At 40.6% G+C, this 14,173-nt stretch overlaps 1 protein-coding gene across 1 annotated transcript; it reads right to left on the bottom strand.

Moving 5' to 3' along the window:
• Positions 1 to 842: 842 nt before the first annotated feature.
• On the bottom strand, positions 843 to 11,288 carry FAM3B (FAM3 metabolism regulating signaling molecule B; the record flags this gene model as incomplete). Its single annotated transcript, XM_079549371.1, is given in 10 exon segments — positions 843 to 932; positions 1,275 to 1,407; positions 2,508 to 2,595; positions 3,754 to 3,804; positions 4,922 to 4,980; positions 6,282 to 6,405; positions 7,712 to 7,855; positions 9,961 to 10,131; positions 10,134 to 10,171; positions 11,134 to 11,288. Coding segments are annotated over 10 exon segments (1,053 nt in total).
• Between the last annotated feature and the right edge of the window lie 2,885 nt (positions 11,289 to 14,173).

Consider the following 14,173-nt stretch of genomic DNA (forward strand, 5'->3'; position numbering starts at 1 on the left):
TGTTTGTTAAATCTATTTTTCTTTTGCTGGGAGTTTCTTATCCTAACAGAACAACCCTACAGTATGTTTTCTAATCCCTAACACTATACCACATTGTTTGGAACATTTAACAACTTCTTGCAGTTTTGCAAGAAATAATTAATCACATAATTCAGTAATTAGGTCTCCAAAAGATGCTGCTAACGTATACAGTATTTCTACTTTTTCAATCTAAGGATAAGTTACAGAATACAAATACATTATGTTCTACTTCTTCAAACCAACTGCCCTTTTTAATATCTAATGCAGAAACAACATCCCATTCCCACACGTTAACAACGTTATTCCAGATTGTTAACATTACCAAAACCAGCTCAGAAAACGTAGTGGACCAAAACCAGCTCAGAAAACGTAGTGGCTTCTTCTGAAGAGAAGTTACCAATAAATTAGTACTAAATAATTTATTTTATATTATATTATATTTATATTTTATTTTATATTATAGATTAGACTAAGTTTTATGTTAGTTTATAAGGGGAACCAAGAGGAAACACACGTTAAAAACAAGTAACTAACAAGTCACTGATGACAATGTACAATCACTTTCAATAACCCTGGTATTTTACAACCAACTGTCTAAGTACTGTAATTTCAAACCAGAGCATTTTCTTACCACTTGCATCAAAAGATCTATTTGTTTTCAGATTTGAGAAAAACCTCACAAATGAAAGCAAGAGTAAAAACTGTATATATGACTTATTTTACAAATGCTGTTCAGGTGCTTATTGGGCTCTGGACGCAAACTACCAGAGTTATATGTATAAAAATATAGAAGAATCTTTGCTAAGGAGGTATGCATTTGTTTACATCAGGTTTCTTGGGATACAGCCCTCTATCTGTATTTCAGCTGGCCAGCCACCGTATCTATTCTTCTTACTGTCAGAGTGGTTTATCTGTTAAAAATAAAACAAAATAAAATGAATCAGTATTTGTGTTTACCAAATTAGTTTGTCAAACCTTATACAACATAAAAGAGAAACAGGGAAGCTGAGGGTATGTTAGACATCTTATTCAACACAATGGGTGAAGATTCCACCGATTTCTCTTACACTCTGCCTAAGAAATCCAAAGATTCAAAGTCTCAGATCTAAAGCAAAGAATAACGACACATTAGAGAATTTGCTTTGAACAACTGAGGCTGATCCTGAAGTTACTACAGATACCCCACAAGATCTGCACCTAAAGTTTACATCTGAGACAGAGACAAATAAAATTGAAAATAAAATGAACCTGACCTTTTCTCTTTCGATATCATCTGGAAGCTTGAAGCCTTTGGCAGCTATAAAAGCCCAGCTTGACCTGAACTTCATATTTTGTATTTCTTTACTTCCCAGAGCTTCTACTAACTTTTTGGCATTACTTTTCAACCTAAAAAAAAAAAAAAAAAAAAAAAAAAAGTATTAGTAATATGAAAAAAAGCTGAAAAAGAACACTTTAGCTTTATAGTGAGGAGTGGCTGGTGGAACTGGGATTGTTTACCACATTGCTCTCTACAAGTAACTGAAAGGGGATTGCTGTGAGGTGGGTGCTGGTCTTTCCCCTCAATTCACGAGCAATAGGACACGAGGAAATGGCCTCAAAGGTTTTATCAGAGGACACTTGGGTTGTACATCAGGAAGAAATTTTTCACAGAGAGGGCGGAGCAGGCTGACTAGGGAAGTGGTGCAGTCCCTATCTCTGGAGGCATTTAAGGGATATGTGGATGTGGCACAAAGGGACACATTTTAATGATAAGACTCACGAAGTCAGGTTGATGGTTGGACTTAATGATCTTAAGGGTCTTTTCCAATCTAGATGAGTCTATAATTCTACGGTTTACATTAGTAGGTTGGCACAAGAAACAATTAGAAGTTAAAAACTTCCCGAGTGCTGTCTTACTAGCATGCCATTAAACCTACAGACCAAAATTATATCTTTGAATTCCTCTTCTCTACATCCCTGATGTCAATACCATCTGTTTGTAACAATGCAGCAGAAAGAAATACATCTCAAACACTGAATTTGTAAAATTTGACTTTTTATTCCTTTTTAAATGTGGACAAAAGCTTCAAATGTTTATCAGCAAAATGATTAAGACTGTCCCTGTTTAATTATGGTATCATGACTTCAATCATAAGATTTGAAAGGACTTGAAGAATCAGGTTAAGATGTAAGAAGGAATGCAAGCTAGGTATGTTCTAATTAGAGCTGTGGATACCTTTTTAATAAAAGGTTGTGATGCAGAGATAATAACACTGCCCTTTATGATGATAACTGGTGCTTTTAAACAAGCATGATGCTCTCCTTCCATCTTTGGAAGCATCAACATATATGACATGAGCAAGCATTGAATGTGTATATAATCCACACTTTTAAGAGAGGAAATGACTATACAATGAAATGAATCACTCCTTTAAACCACTGCACAACAGTGACTGCCAGGCTATTTGTTGCTGTGTTTCTCAGCCTGTCATGAATAGTTTCCTTACCGGGCGCTTCCATCATCATGAGTAACCATGAAAAGCAGGGACCCTTGTGGTGCACTTTCAATGAAAGCCACCATCTCTTCTGAGTGGTCTGTTGAATTAATTACACAACTGGTTACTCCCTCACACACACGATCACATTCCACCTACTTTCCCTTGCATTCAACTTCTCCTCACTTTTTGACCTTGCCTACTCAAAATGAGACCTATTTAGGCAATCTTTCCATGCACTGGCACAGGACTTGCCTAATCCTTGAAGGTGCAGAAAGCTGCCAGCTCTCACTGAAGACCAGAAGAGCAAAGGTCGATCTATAATTCCCAGCTGTAAAGAAAGATACTTCTGAACCTCTGAAAACAGATAACATTTACACACAAGCTGAGATTTTACCCTGCGTAACACTCCACCAGCAAGCAAAACATGGAATAGTTCAGAAGTCACTGATACTCTGTGCCTTTATTTTTGTGTGCTGACTACCATGCCAACTGTAGATCTAAGTAACACACCCTACCGTACATCCATTTGCATTAAATGGCAATTTGCAGCACTAAGATATTTATAAGGCATACATTATTTTCTATAGAAAGTAAGTGTATTGTGTGGCAGTAGCCTTGGAGACATTGCAGTCCATACACCATATAAAAATCTGAAGCCCCATGATTAGACCCAGTGTGATTTCTGTTCATGCATGCAAGGTCATAAACATTCTTAAGTGGTGAAAGAATTGGCTGCAAGTGCCTCATAGCATTCTGTTTCTTCTTAGTAGGAAGTACGGTAAGGTATCATCCTAAGTCTGGAAAATGTATTAGAAGCTATTCTTAAAGTAGATCTTCTGTTTAGCTACATAGTAGTGTGGAAAGACTAGCTTATTACTTATTATGATTTTGCAATTAGAAAAGAATAGAACAAAATGTATCAGAAAAAAGATTTTGCTGAATAGATGCAGTATCTGGTAAGTGCTGTCCTTTGCCAGACTGAAATAACGGAGAAAGAAAATAGCAACTAATCACAACAAACATTAACTAACTCAACCAACAGAAAAAAAAGCCCCACATCTTTTCAAGAAAAGTTGTTGTCAGAAGATCTGGCTATTGATCTGGCTATGTTTAAATGACTACATCTGCTGTTTGTTTCTAAGGGATCTTCTTCAATGAAGAAGCACAGTCACTTAAAGACTAGGACAAATATTTTAATATGTTTTTATTGAACACTGAGATGTTAACAAAAGCTTTGTTGCACTCTTTTCCCTACCTCCTTCCCACATGTCAAAGAAATTTGCTGATGTTAGTGCTCCTGTTTCATCTGTAAGAAAAGATTAAGAGTGCAAATATGAGCAAAAACGGTTACATTTATCAGCATGCACAGCATTTTCAGCAAAAGTGAGGCATCTCTAAGTTTTGGTATTATTGTGCTTCCAATTTTTCGTTTGCATTTTCAAATTGGAAGAAATACAGAATAATGTAAATTTGAGATTCGGGGAAAACATTTTGTGTAGTCACTGCTTGTAGCTGCAGTCAGCTGAAAAAATTGTTCTCAAATCACTTCTGTTACAACACAGACCTGCAAACTGTCAGAGAGAAATCACACTGGAAATAAACAAATTCTTCTTTAAACAAAAGCCTGAATCTGAACATCGCTGATGACAAAACCATCATTATTTTTGTTTTAAGGAAGAAATTCTGTTTACTGTACACATCCAAGTGCGCATACATACATATACTACATTAGGTGGCAACCACACACATAGAAGTTGATTAAGCCTGATTCTATTTGAATGGCTCCATTCTGTGCAGTGTTTCAGATTCTTGTCTACATTAATTGAGCCCAGCAACTCAAATAAAATCATGAAGGTTTAGACAAGGCTAAAACCTTGTTTAACAATAATGAGACAAGGAAACTGGAACAAAAATGTTCTGTGATCAAAACCAACTTGTCAGTGCATCCCTTGCTTCCACTCCCCCACGATATTTAGCAATCATTTTTCTAAGGATCCATCATTGAATGCATTGCATTTCACCACCATACCTATTCATCTAAGTTAAAATGGTGCATGAGACCTGGAACAAACTACTGCATCAGCTTTCCAACAGCTTCTATTACAAGCACTTTAATATTAATCAAGCTTCGAGTTTGTCTTTCTGTCCACTGACCAATTCTAGAAAAGGAAATTGTACCTCACGTAGAACTGCAATTCTCAGTTACTGTATATCTTTTTATTTGCTTATACTGATTACGTACACGTTTCTTTCATTTATCCAGAAGACTATTTCTCTCAAGCAGTGATTTGTCCTTCTTACATTTAACATGAATCAAGTTGCAATTTCTCCTTTGCTTCCATACTAGCTACTAAAAACACCCCAAACGTTTGTTTTTTTAATCATCACAAAGGTATATCTCTAACATTTTAAATCTTACTTACAATTGACAATGGCTATGTTTATACCTCTTCCGACATTACCCTTTTCTTCACTTATAAGCCTGGAATTGAAAAGAAGTGCTGTATCAGTAGATTTCATCCTTCCAGAGACTCTGATTCAGATTTACCAATGCTAAGCCATTTCCTGGTGTTCAAACTTTTTCAGTTATCTAATTCAAGAGCTAGTAGTAAGCAGGAGCTTTGGCTTTAAAGTCTTGCATGTTATACCAGTCCATTTCCTTCAAAGATACTTAATGAGTTCTGCAAAATGAACCAGATCAAGAAAGTGCTTTGTACAAATCCATCCAAAAGATAAATAAAAAAAACATAACAAATGTGTGGGTTCGTTTTTATGATAGTAAGCCATGTGGCTGTATCTACTTGAAAGATCACCTTAAGGATTTAAAGTCACTTTACTTGTCCAGTCTGAAAAAGGAGGAACAAACCTGACTTTCAGAAGGTGCTGACCACTCAATATATGTCCTGAACGACTAAAACTAAAAATCATAATTGAAACCAACAGCTGAAAACAGCTTATCTACAGGAATAAAGACAATAACCTGAGATGTATGTATTTAAAAAAAAAAAAAAGTTAAATATTATCAGATATATGCTGATGTTTACCACCAATAAAACATCAACAATTTACAAGTCTTTTGATCTAGGTTTAAATGACTCAGATGACATGCTTCTCAGAACCTTATATTACATCTACCTATCAATACAAAAGTTGAGTCAGCCCAGGATATGAGAGAAAGCCAATCAAACAGACCGGATACTGAGCAAAGGCAAGTATACTACATAGAAACTACAGTGTCTGTGAAAGGAAAATACAACCTTCAGCAAAAACAGTACAGACCCACACGGCAGCAATGTGCTATCCCAAAGGCAGAACACACAAGAAGAGGAGAAAAATTTAAAACAACTTTAAAAAACACATTTATAAGCATATATTCAAAGTCACTATCTCCACGTTATCTTTAGCTCTTCTTCAGTGCTGTTAAGTCTCTACTTTAGGCCAGAGTTCCATGGAAATGAACTGTCTCGGTTTGAATCATCACCATAAAGCTCACCAGAATGAAGCAGAGAAGAATGTGTATTTAAGATGGAATTCAAATCATGCTGCAGAAGGAGTGCCATAAAAAGGAAAATAGGAACAGGAGGAAAAACTCACTTGTTCCTAAGAGACCTAGGGCATACTTAGTAACTGAAAAGGGAATATACAGTGACCTTTTTCTGCATGTAATTTTACTGAAGAGGTCTTTTCTTTCCCTAGGAGCTTACTTGCTAGTGAACCAAAATGCAAGATCCTTCTTTATACTACAAAGTATTGACATATATTAAAAGTCAGCCTGGTACTTACAGCTCATCCTCAAAACAGATTTTAGCCAGCTTTTCTTTGCCACCGCCACTAAGAATCCGATAGGCATAGCTCCCTGGTGAGCAGGGAGACCAGTGATCACATTTCTGCCTTCTGGGGAGTGGGGCTACAACAGCAAAGATGAGGAAGTCTTCCTGAGTGCTACATAAGCAATTTCTACATGGAAAGAATCACTTAGCGTCAACACGTTAATATATAAGCTCACACTTATATACACAGAGGCCAATACTGTCAGCTTTCCAGTATTGTGGCAACATTCTCACAGATTTGCTTGGGTTTTGGGTTATTGTTGGCTTTCAAACCACTGCTGGGAAGAAGAGCTAACTTGCCTAGAGAAAATAATTCCATATACTCTCGATTCAAATCAGATCATACTATTTTGTACTATTTCCATTAAAAGTAAACAAGGGCTATATGGATAAAGAATTCCTGCAGATAGCTTGAAGCTGACTGTTACAATTCTAAACTTTTTTCACACAATAGCAGTCATAGAATGAAAAAAACATTAAGTCCATCAGATCAGAAGAAAAAAAAAAAAGAGAACCACATCACAAACTTTGGCTAGCGATTCCATCAGTTACGGAAACACTAAAAAACACCTAAGATATAGTCAAAGCTTCAGCAGCAGCTTTGCAGATTGCTTATGCTTACATGCTAACAAACAAATAAGGTGTTATTAGATTACTAGTCAATTATTAATATTTGCATACTGGCAAATATAAGATGACATTATGTTTCTTCAAAATAGTGCATAAGAAGTAGTCCAGATTTACACTAATTAAATGAATTCACTTTATCCATAGAATCACAGAATCACCAGGGTTGGAAAAGACCTAAAAGATCATCCAGTCCAACCGTTCACCTATTCCCAATAGCTCCCACTAAACCATGTCCCTCAGCACAACATCCAGCCTTTCCTTGAACACCCCCAGGCTCGGTGACTCCACCACCTCCCTGGGCAGTCCATTCCAGTGCCTGACCACCCTTTCTGAAAAGCAATACTTCCTCATGTCCAGCCTGAATCTCCCCTGCCGTAGCTTGAAACCATTCCCTCTGGCCCTAACAACATCCAAACAACATCATTTTTATAATAGCTTGTTAGGTAACAAGAGGACGAAAGGTAATGGCCTTAAGTTACACCACGGCACGTTTAGGTCAGATATTTGGAAAAATTTATTCTTAGAAGGAGGAGTGATGCAGTGGCACAGGCTGCCCAGGGAGGTGGTGCAGTCACCGTCCCTGGAGGTGTTCAAGAGCTGTGTGGATGTGGCACTGAGGGATGTGGGCATGGTGGGGGTGGGCTGGTGGTTGGACTGGGTGATCTTAGTGATTTTATGATTGTAAGCCCTTTTTAATTTAACAAGTAAATAGAGAACATTAGATAAAAGGAAAAAAAAAATACAACTACATACCCCTCAACACTGGTTTCTTTCCAATGTCTTGAAGATAAGCTATAGATGTCGACAGTGTCTCTTGTGATAAATGAGCAGCAAATAAGTATCCCAAGTACCAAGCAAATGATGATGCCAACAAGAGCCCTGATAACTTCACAAAATCTGCCAAGAAGAAAAACACAGACATAAAGATGTACCCATAGCAACACACACACAAAAAAAGTATTTTCTCTGGCACTGCTACAAAAACGGCTATTTTTTTCTACCACTGTGTTAACCTTGCCTTTGGTGATATGGTGACAGAGCACTGGTTGCACACTCATCTCTCACAATTCCTTTCATCTTGAAAACTTCAGCTTTGAGAAGAAAACCCACCCCCTGCTCTGCACCAGATCCCCTCAACCCATAGTTACGATACTGCAAGGAGACATGAAATTCAATTCAAAAATTAGTACCAGACATCATACACGACTATGTAGGTTGTACACAATTACTGCTGTTTTTGTGTGATGTGCAGACACTAAAATAATGGTTTAAACCACAGGTGTGCAACCTTTTTGGACTACTTGCATCACACTAAGTTAAGAGGAATTGTCTTGGGCCACATATAAAATACATAATATATATAAGTAATAAAGCTAATTCTTTTTAATATATAATTTTTAATGAAACAAAACAAAAAAAAAGCAAGCAACAAAAACATAAAACTAGTAGGATATGTGACCTTTAGTGAAAATAACACATCAGTCTGGTTCTTGGCAGTCTTAAAATCTGTTCTCAAATTTATTGAAATGGACAGCAAAGCTGCGTATTTTTCACTTTTCACAGGACTGTGTTTAGCCAACGTATCAAAATGCATATGATTATTTCCCATAATCTGTTAGCACAGATTGCACCCTCCCTCCCCATGCCCTGGTTTTGGCCCCAGCAGTGTGGATCGCACATTGCTGTGAGGCTGTTTTGAGTGATGGATGTGTGTCTGGGGCCAGGCTGGGCCTCCAAGTGGGGCAAAGCCACCACCATGTCAGCATGGGGCAAGTGGCCAGCTGCAGCGTAGGCTGGGCTATGCTGTTGCAGCACAATCATCCATTTTCACCATGCTTTCCCCTCACACTGACTGGCACAGCCAAGGAGGGCTCTAAAACTCCCCTTTGCAGGCTCAGCTGTGCAGAGACCAAGTGACAGACATCACTGATGGGTCTTGGTGATCCCTGAGCCGGGCTAGTGAACCTGCCAGTCCCAGGTGGCAGGGTCCATCAGGATGAGCACACCGAAGACGCATTCCTTATTTAGAAGGGATACATTACCTGAGTTATGATGTTAAACAGTGAAATATCACAGTGGAATTGGGAAACCCTGGCTTTTACAACCGTTAAGACTTCTGTCCCTTCTCTGCTTATCCCCTCTGTAGAATAAGGTCATATTCTTCACTCGTTCAAGTCGTGCTTTGCAAGTCTTACCTCTTTCACACTGACTGCCTGACTTGTCTGCATCTGTTAGATGCAGAATGGACATGATAGTACAATGTGCCCATTCTGGAGGCTCTGCTTACGTTTATTCACGCCAAAAGGAAGTTTTGACATTTACCTTGAGAGTAGAATTTACTGCCTCAAGTTCAGTTTGTAATACTACACAAAGAGATCTTCTCCCTTGCAAAGCTTTGACTTCTCTAGCCTCTATATCAACTACTGCATGAGACTGTTCCTTGTACTGTACCTAAAAAAAATCCACCAAAACACACACACAAAAATAACAAAACTCAACAGAAGATAGTTGTAACACTAACTCTAAATATTACTAAGAAGAATCACAAACACACCCTAATCTCCATAACAGCAACAGAACTAGGAAATCCTCTGAATCATAGGTGTCAGCTTAACATCTGAGCAACAGTTGTACTTCAACCCTTGAATCTCAGTGAGGGGCAATGCAGATCATTATGAACATTTGAAGTTTTATTTATACAGTTTCTCATCTTTTTTATAAATAAAAAACAAACAGTAAGGACAGTACATCATCTTTTCAAGATGGTCTAAGCTCTTAAGATGTTCTGTGCCACTGCATTTAAGAGTTAAAACATTATGACAGAGAAAGTTATATAACGGGAATCTTCAGAGAGAGAACACATTTTGCGATTTGCAACATTTGCAATCTTAGGCTAAGGGAATTCACAGAATCACAGAATGGTTTGGGCTGACAGGGAGCTCAAAGCCCACCCGCCCCAACTCCTGCCATGGGCAGGGCTGCCTCCTACCAGCTCAGGCTGCCCTGGCCTTGAGTGATGGAGGGATGGAGTCCAGAAAACTGTTGTAGAACATTGCCAGTGAACTTCTGGCTTTGCCTCTGGGGATTCAGAAGCCAGTGGGGGACTGCACTGAAGGCATCAGTGGAGTCCACTGGGTCTTCACTTACTGAAGACACATATACCACGCATATTATAAATTCCCCACACAGAAATGCATAAAAACCCATATGCAGCTAAACCATAAACTCAAACTGAAGAGAACTTATGACTTGCTGCAAGCAGCACTCATAAAATGAGAAGCTGGGTCTACATTCACAGAAGCAAGGCTGCGCTCATGCTGAGCTGAAAGGTTGTGGTTCAGCATGGCTGCGGCACTCAGAGCTGTGAGGGAACCGCATGCCACAGAGAGGCGCTTGGGCTGTGACAGGCAGATGCTGAGCTGAAGGGGCAGAGAGGCATAGGAGGATGAAAACTCGTGGAAAGATGAAGTGGTGGTGGGGAAGGGCACGTCGGGAAGACCTCGGAAAACGTGTCCAACAGCTCCGGTTCCTTTCTGCTCAGGTGCTCACTCGTACCTTGGCAGCAGCTTAAGCACAGCACACCTCTGTTTGTGCTTAGCTTGAAACACTCGCGCTGCCACGCCTCGCCAACTCATACCCGCTGCTCCAAGGCCGGCATTCAAGGGGAGAAAAAAAAAGACACCTGGAGGCTTGAGATTAAATTCTGATGATCGAAAGAAAAAAAAACCCAAAACTAATCCGGCGTGGATTCGCAGTATGATGCTTCCCAGAGGCTCGTACCGCAGGCGGCTGACAGCCAGGGAAAGCTGCGCTCTGGGAGAACCAGACAGAGGAACGCTGAGGGACTGCTACTCACAGTGCCGCCTCTGCCACATCGCTGGGACGGTGATGGGCCGCCCACCCCCTGCCCGCCGCCGTTCCCCGCTGCTGCTGCTGCTGCTGCTGCTCCTCCTCCTTCTCTTCCTCCTCCCCTCTCCTCCGTTCTTCTCTGACCGCAGGCACAACTGACCCCCGCCTCGCCGGGCCGTCAGCAGAGTGGCGGAACGGGCAGGGGAGCGGCCAGCTGTCCGGGATGCCCCGCCTTGGCACGGCCCCGCGCCGCACCCTGCTGCTCCGGGCTATTCGTTCACTCATGGGGAAAAGTGTAGGCGGTTTTCCTCGGCTGACGAGCTGACCTTAAGCTAGCCTTGGCCCGGTCATCAGGCGTTCCCGTGGATGGTGATAGTTGCCGCCGTGGATGGTGATAGTTGCCGCCGCCATTTTCTGAGGGGGCTGTGGGGTCCTGCTGGCAATGGGGCTCGGTCCTGGCGATATGGAAGCCTCTCCTCATGTCGCCTTGGCAGCGGCAGTGGACGGCCCGGTGCTCTGAGGGCCACGTCTGCTCTTGAGGGCAGGAGAGGACTGTGAAACAAACTTCCTTTTGAGCTTGTAAAATACAGCTGTACCTCTCATCTAGAAAAGCCTCCAACAGCTCGACTGTTCAGTCTGGGCAAGAGGAGGCTGAGGGGAACCTCATCACTCCCCACAACCACCTGAAAGGAGGCTGTGATGAGGTGGGGTTGGCCTGCCAGGTAGCAGGAATAGGACAAGAGGGAATGGCCTCAGGTTTTGCTGGGGAGATTCAGGTTGATATTAGGAAATACTTGTTCTCAGGAAGAGCGGTGCTGCAGTGGCACAGGCTGCCCTGGGAAGTGGTGCAGTCACCATCCCTGGAAGCGTTCAGGAGCCGTGTGGATGTGGCACTGAGGGGTGTGGGCAGTGGGCATGGTGGGGGTGGGTCAGTGGTTGATCTAGGTGATCTTAGAGGTCTTTTCCAACCTCTATGATTCTGTGGTTCTGTAATTCAGTCATACTGCATTAGACAGGGTGCTAGAAGTCATTATCTGGAGAAAGAAAATAACTTGCTTACAGGATTGAAGGCAAGGCTTGTGCCATACAGAAGTCCATCTGAGAAACAATTTCGCCCCAAATCTCAAAACCATTTTTTTTTCTTGGTTGAACCCTACTCAGAAAACAATATACAAGTAAGGGGTTTTACCTGGTGATAGCGTTATCCAAGAAGCAGATGCATAACAAGTCAGTAATCACACACTCCGGAGAGACATTGCTTATTTAGTTCAGATTTGTGCTGATTTGGGTGCTGAGTAGTTCCCTACAAATCAAACAGGACTGTCCATGCTGTATTTATACACGAAGCTTTAAAAGTTACTAGTTTTTCCATCTTCTTTATGATGACTGGTCAGTAAGTTACATACAGTTATAATATCGCTAACAATCCTTTTGCAACTATGCATGTCAAGGGGCAAATAACAAAATAAAAGGGTCTGTGGGAGTCATTGTAATGATGGTACTTCAATTAAAAGTCTCTTAGTTTTCCAGTTTTCTTGCTGAATTGGCAATGCTCCTAAAACATCCTGAGTAATGTCTTCGTCAAGGCCTACTTGCTCCGGGATGTCCTTGGTTGAAGGACGTTAATCTGTTTAGGGATGTTTAATTGCCCTTTGCTTGTCAATTTAACATATACAAAGAACATCTTCAGCTAGGTAAGTTTTTAGAGCCTGTCTTCAACAATGGCGTGGCTCTACATGGTTTGTTAGCTGACGGGACCTGTGCTTTAGCCAAAACCATGAGTAGGACCTCACTGAGGCCTCCTTGCCCCTCCAGTGTAGCACCAGATGGCCCTACCATGGGCACCAGGCCACCAGAGTGAGCTCTTGGTTCACCTTTTCCTGCTGTGAGCTGTGCTGGTGCTGAAGGCAAGGCATCACACACCATTGCCTGGATATTCCCTTCCTGATGGGTAACTTGGTCAGTGCCTGGCTCTCATCACCTTGAAAAAATGGACACCTCTTCTACTTCCAGTGTTGGGCAACAGCAGGAGTGTGGAACTATAGCACAGTGCTGGTGATGCTTGCTTTCTAGTTAAGAGCATTGCCCAGCTGGAGCCGCACATCATGGGCTTGCTGGGTTTTTAATATTCCGTTTTCCAGTAGGCTTTGTTAATGGGTGTTTGCAGGTCTGGGTGGGCAGGGAACCTCATCAGCACCTGTCAGTTCTGATTTTGGCCTTTCTGCTAGGACATCTGTGAAAACAATGGTTCCAGTCACCAGAGAAGAGGCATTTTTTGTCTTCATCTGCAAGTCCTATAAAGGTAAAATCTGAAGGAGTAGTTGCTGCTTGTTGTTAGCAAATGAAAAGCAACATTAAAACCTAGGTGTGTAAATAATTTAAGTGGTAGCGTGGAACAAATAAATTTAAGAAATGGAAAGCATAGAGCAAAAAGGAAAAGGAGCTATGAGTGGGCAAGAAGGAGTTAGAGACAACACTGTTCTGAATTAGTTTTCCAAATATATAATATACAGTTATTTCTGTAGGAAGTGTTACTCTAAGATGGCACATGAGAAAATAACATCTGTTAATAAATGACTAAAACTATTACAGGGGATATTTCTTGTTTTTAAAATGAAAATAAGGAAGCCTTAAGCCCCAAATGCTGCAGTTAATGGTGGCATCAAAATGAAAAATTCTGCAGATTTTATTAAAACAGTGAAAATTCGCTAGGACTTGGGATAATTTAACTTTGCCATACATTTATTGTATGACCAGCAGTTGGTCATGAATTTCACTAATAAAAATTTCAAGCCTTGAGGCGCTTTGTCACCACTGTGACAAAACATCATTAGCAGTTGGTGTAAATTGGGTGACAGCCAGTTTACCTAATTTTAACCAGAAAAAAATGTGTCAGTTTATTGCTTTTTCATTACTGCCTAAACTACACCAAACTATACCTGGGTGTTTGCTACAAAACAGGGCAACACTTTCATTGTTCTGGTTGCCAAAGCCTAGGGATCCAGCGGTCTCTGTCTGAGGGGAGAATTTTAAATGCCAGACAGCTGGGAAGCTTAAGGAAGTTTTACTTCAGGTGTTTCAATATTGTGTCTATGAAAGCAATATGATACTTTTCTCTCTAATGTAAGTATTCAAAGATAAGGAATGCAGAACACTTCAGAAATATAATTATTGGTATTCACTATTCTGCCACTCATCCTGTAATTTGAAAGCTTAGAAAAAAAAATTCAAAACATGAATCTTTGCTTTAGATGTTTGTGAGGAAGTGAGACCCTTTGATGATAAGCAGCAGCGCAGGAAATCTATTCATGAAACAAACCACTCCAGCAGACAGTAAATGAAACAGATGTGTGTATGGACAGAATG

Source organism: Tetrao urogallus, assembly GCF_951394365.1.
Source record: "Tetrao urogallus genome assembly, chromosome: 1".
In the NCBI taxonomy this organism is placed as follows: domain Eukaryota; kingdom Metazoa; phylum Chordata; class Aves; order Galliformes; family Phasianidae; genus Tetrao; species Tetrao urogallus.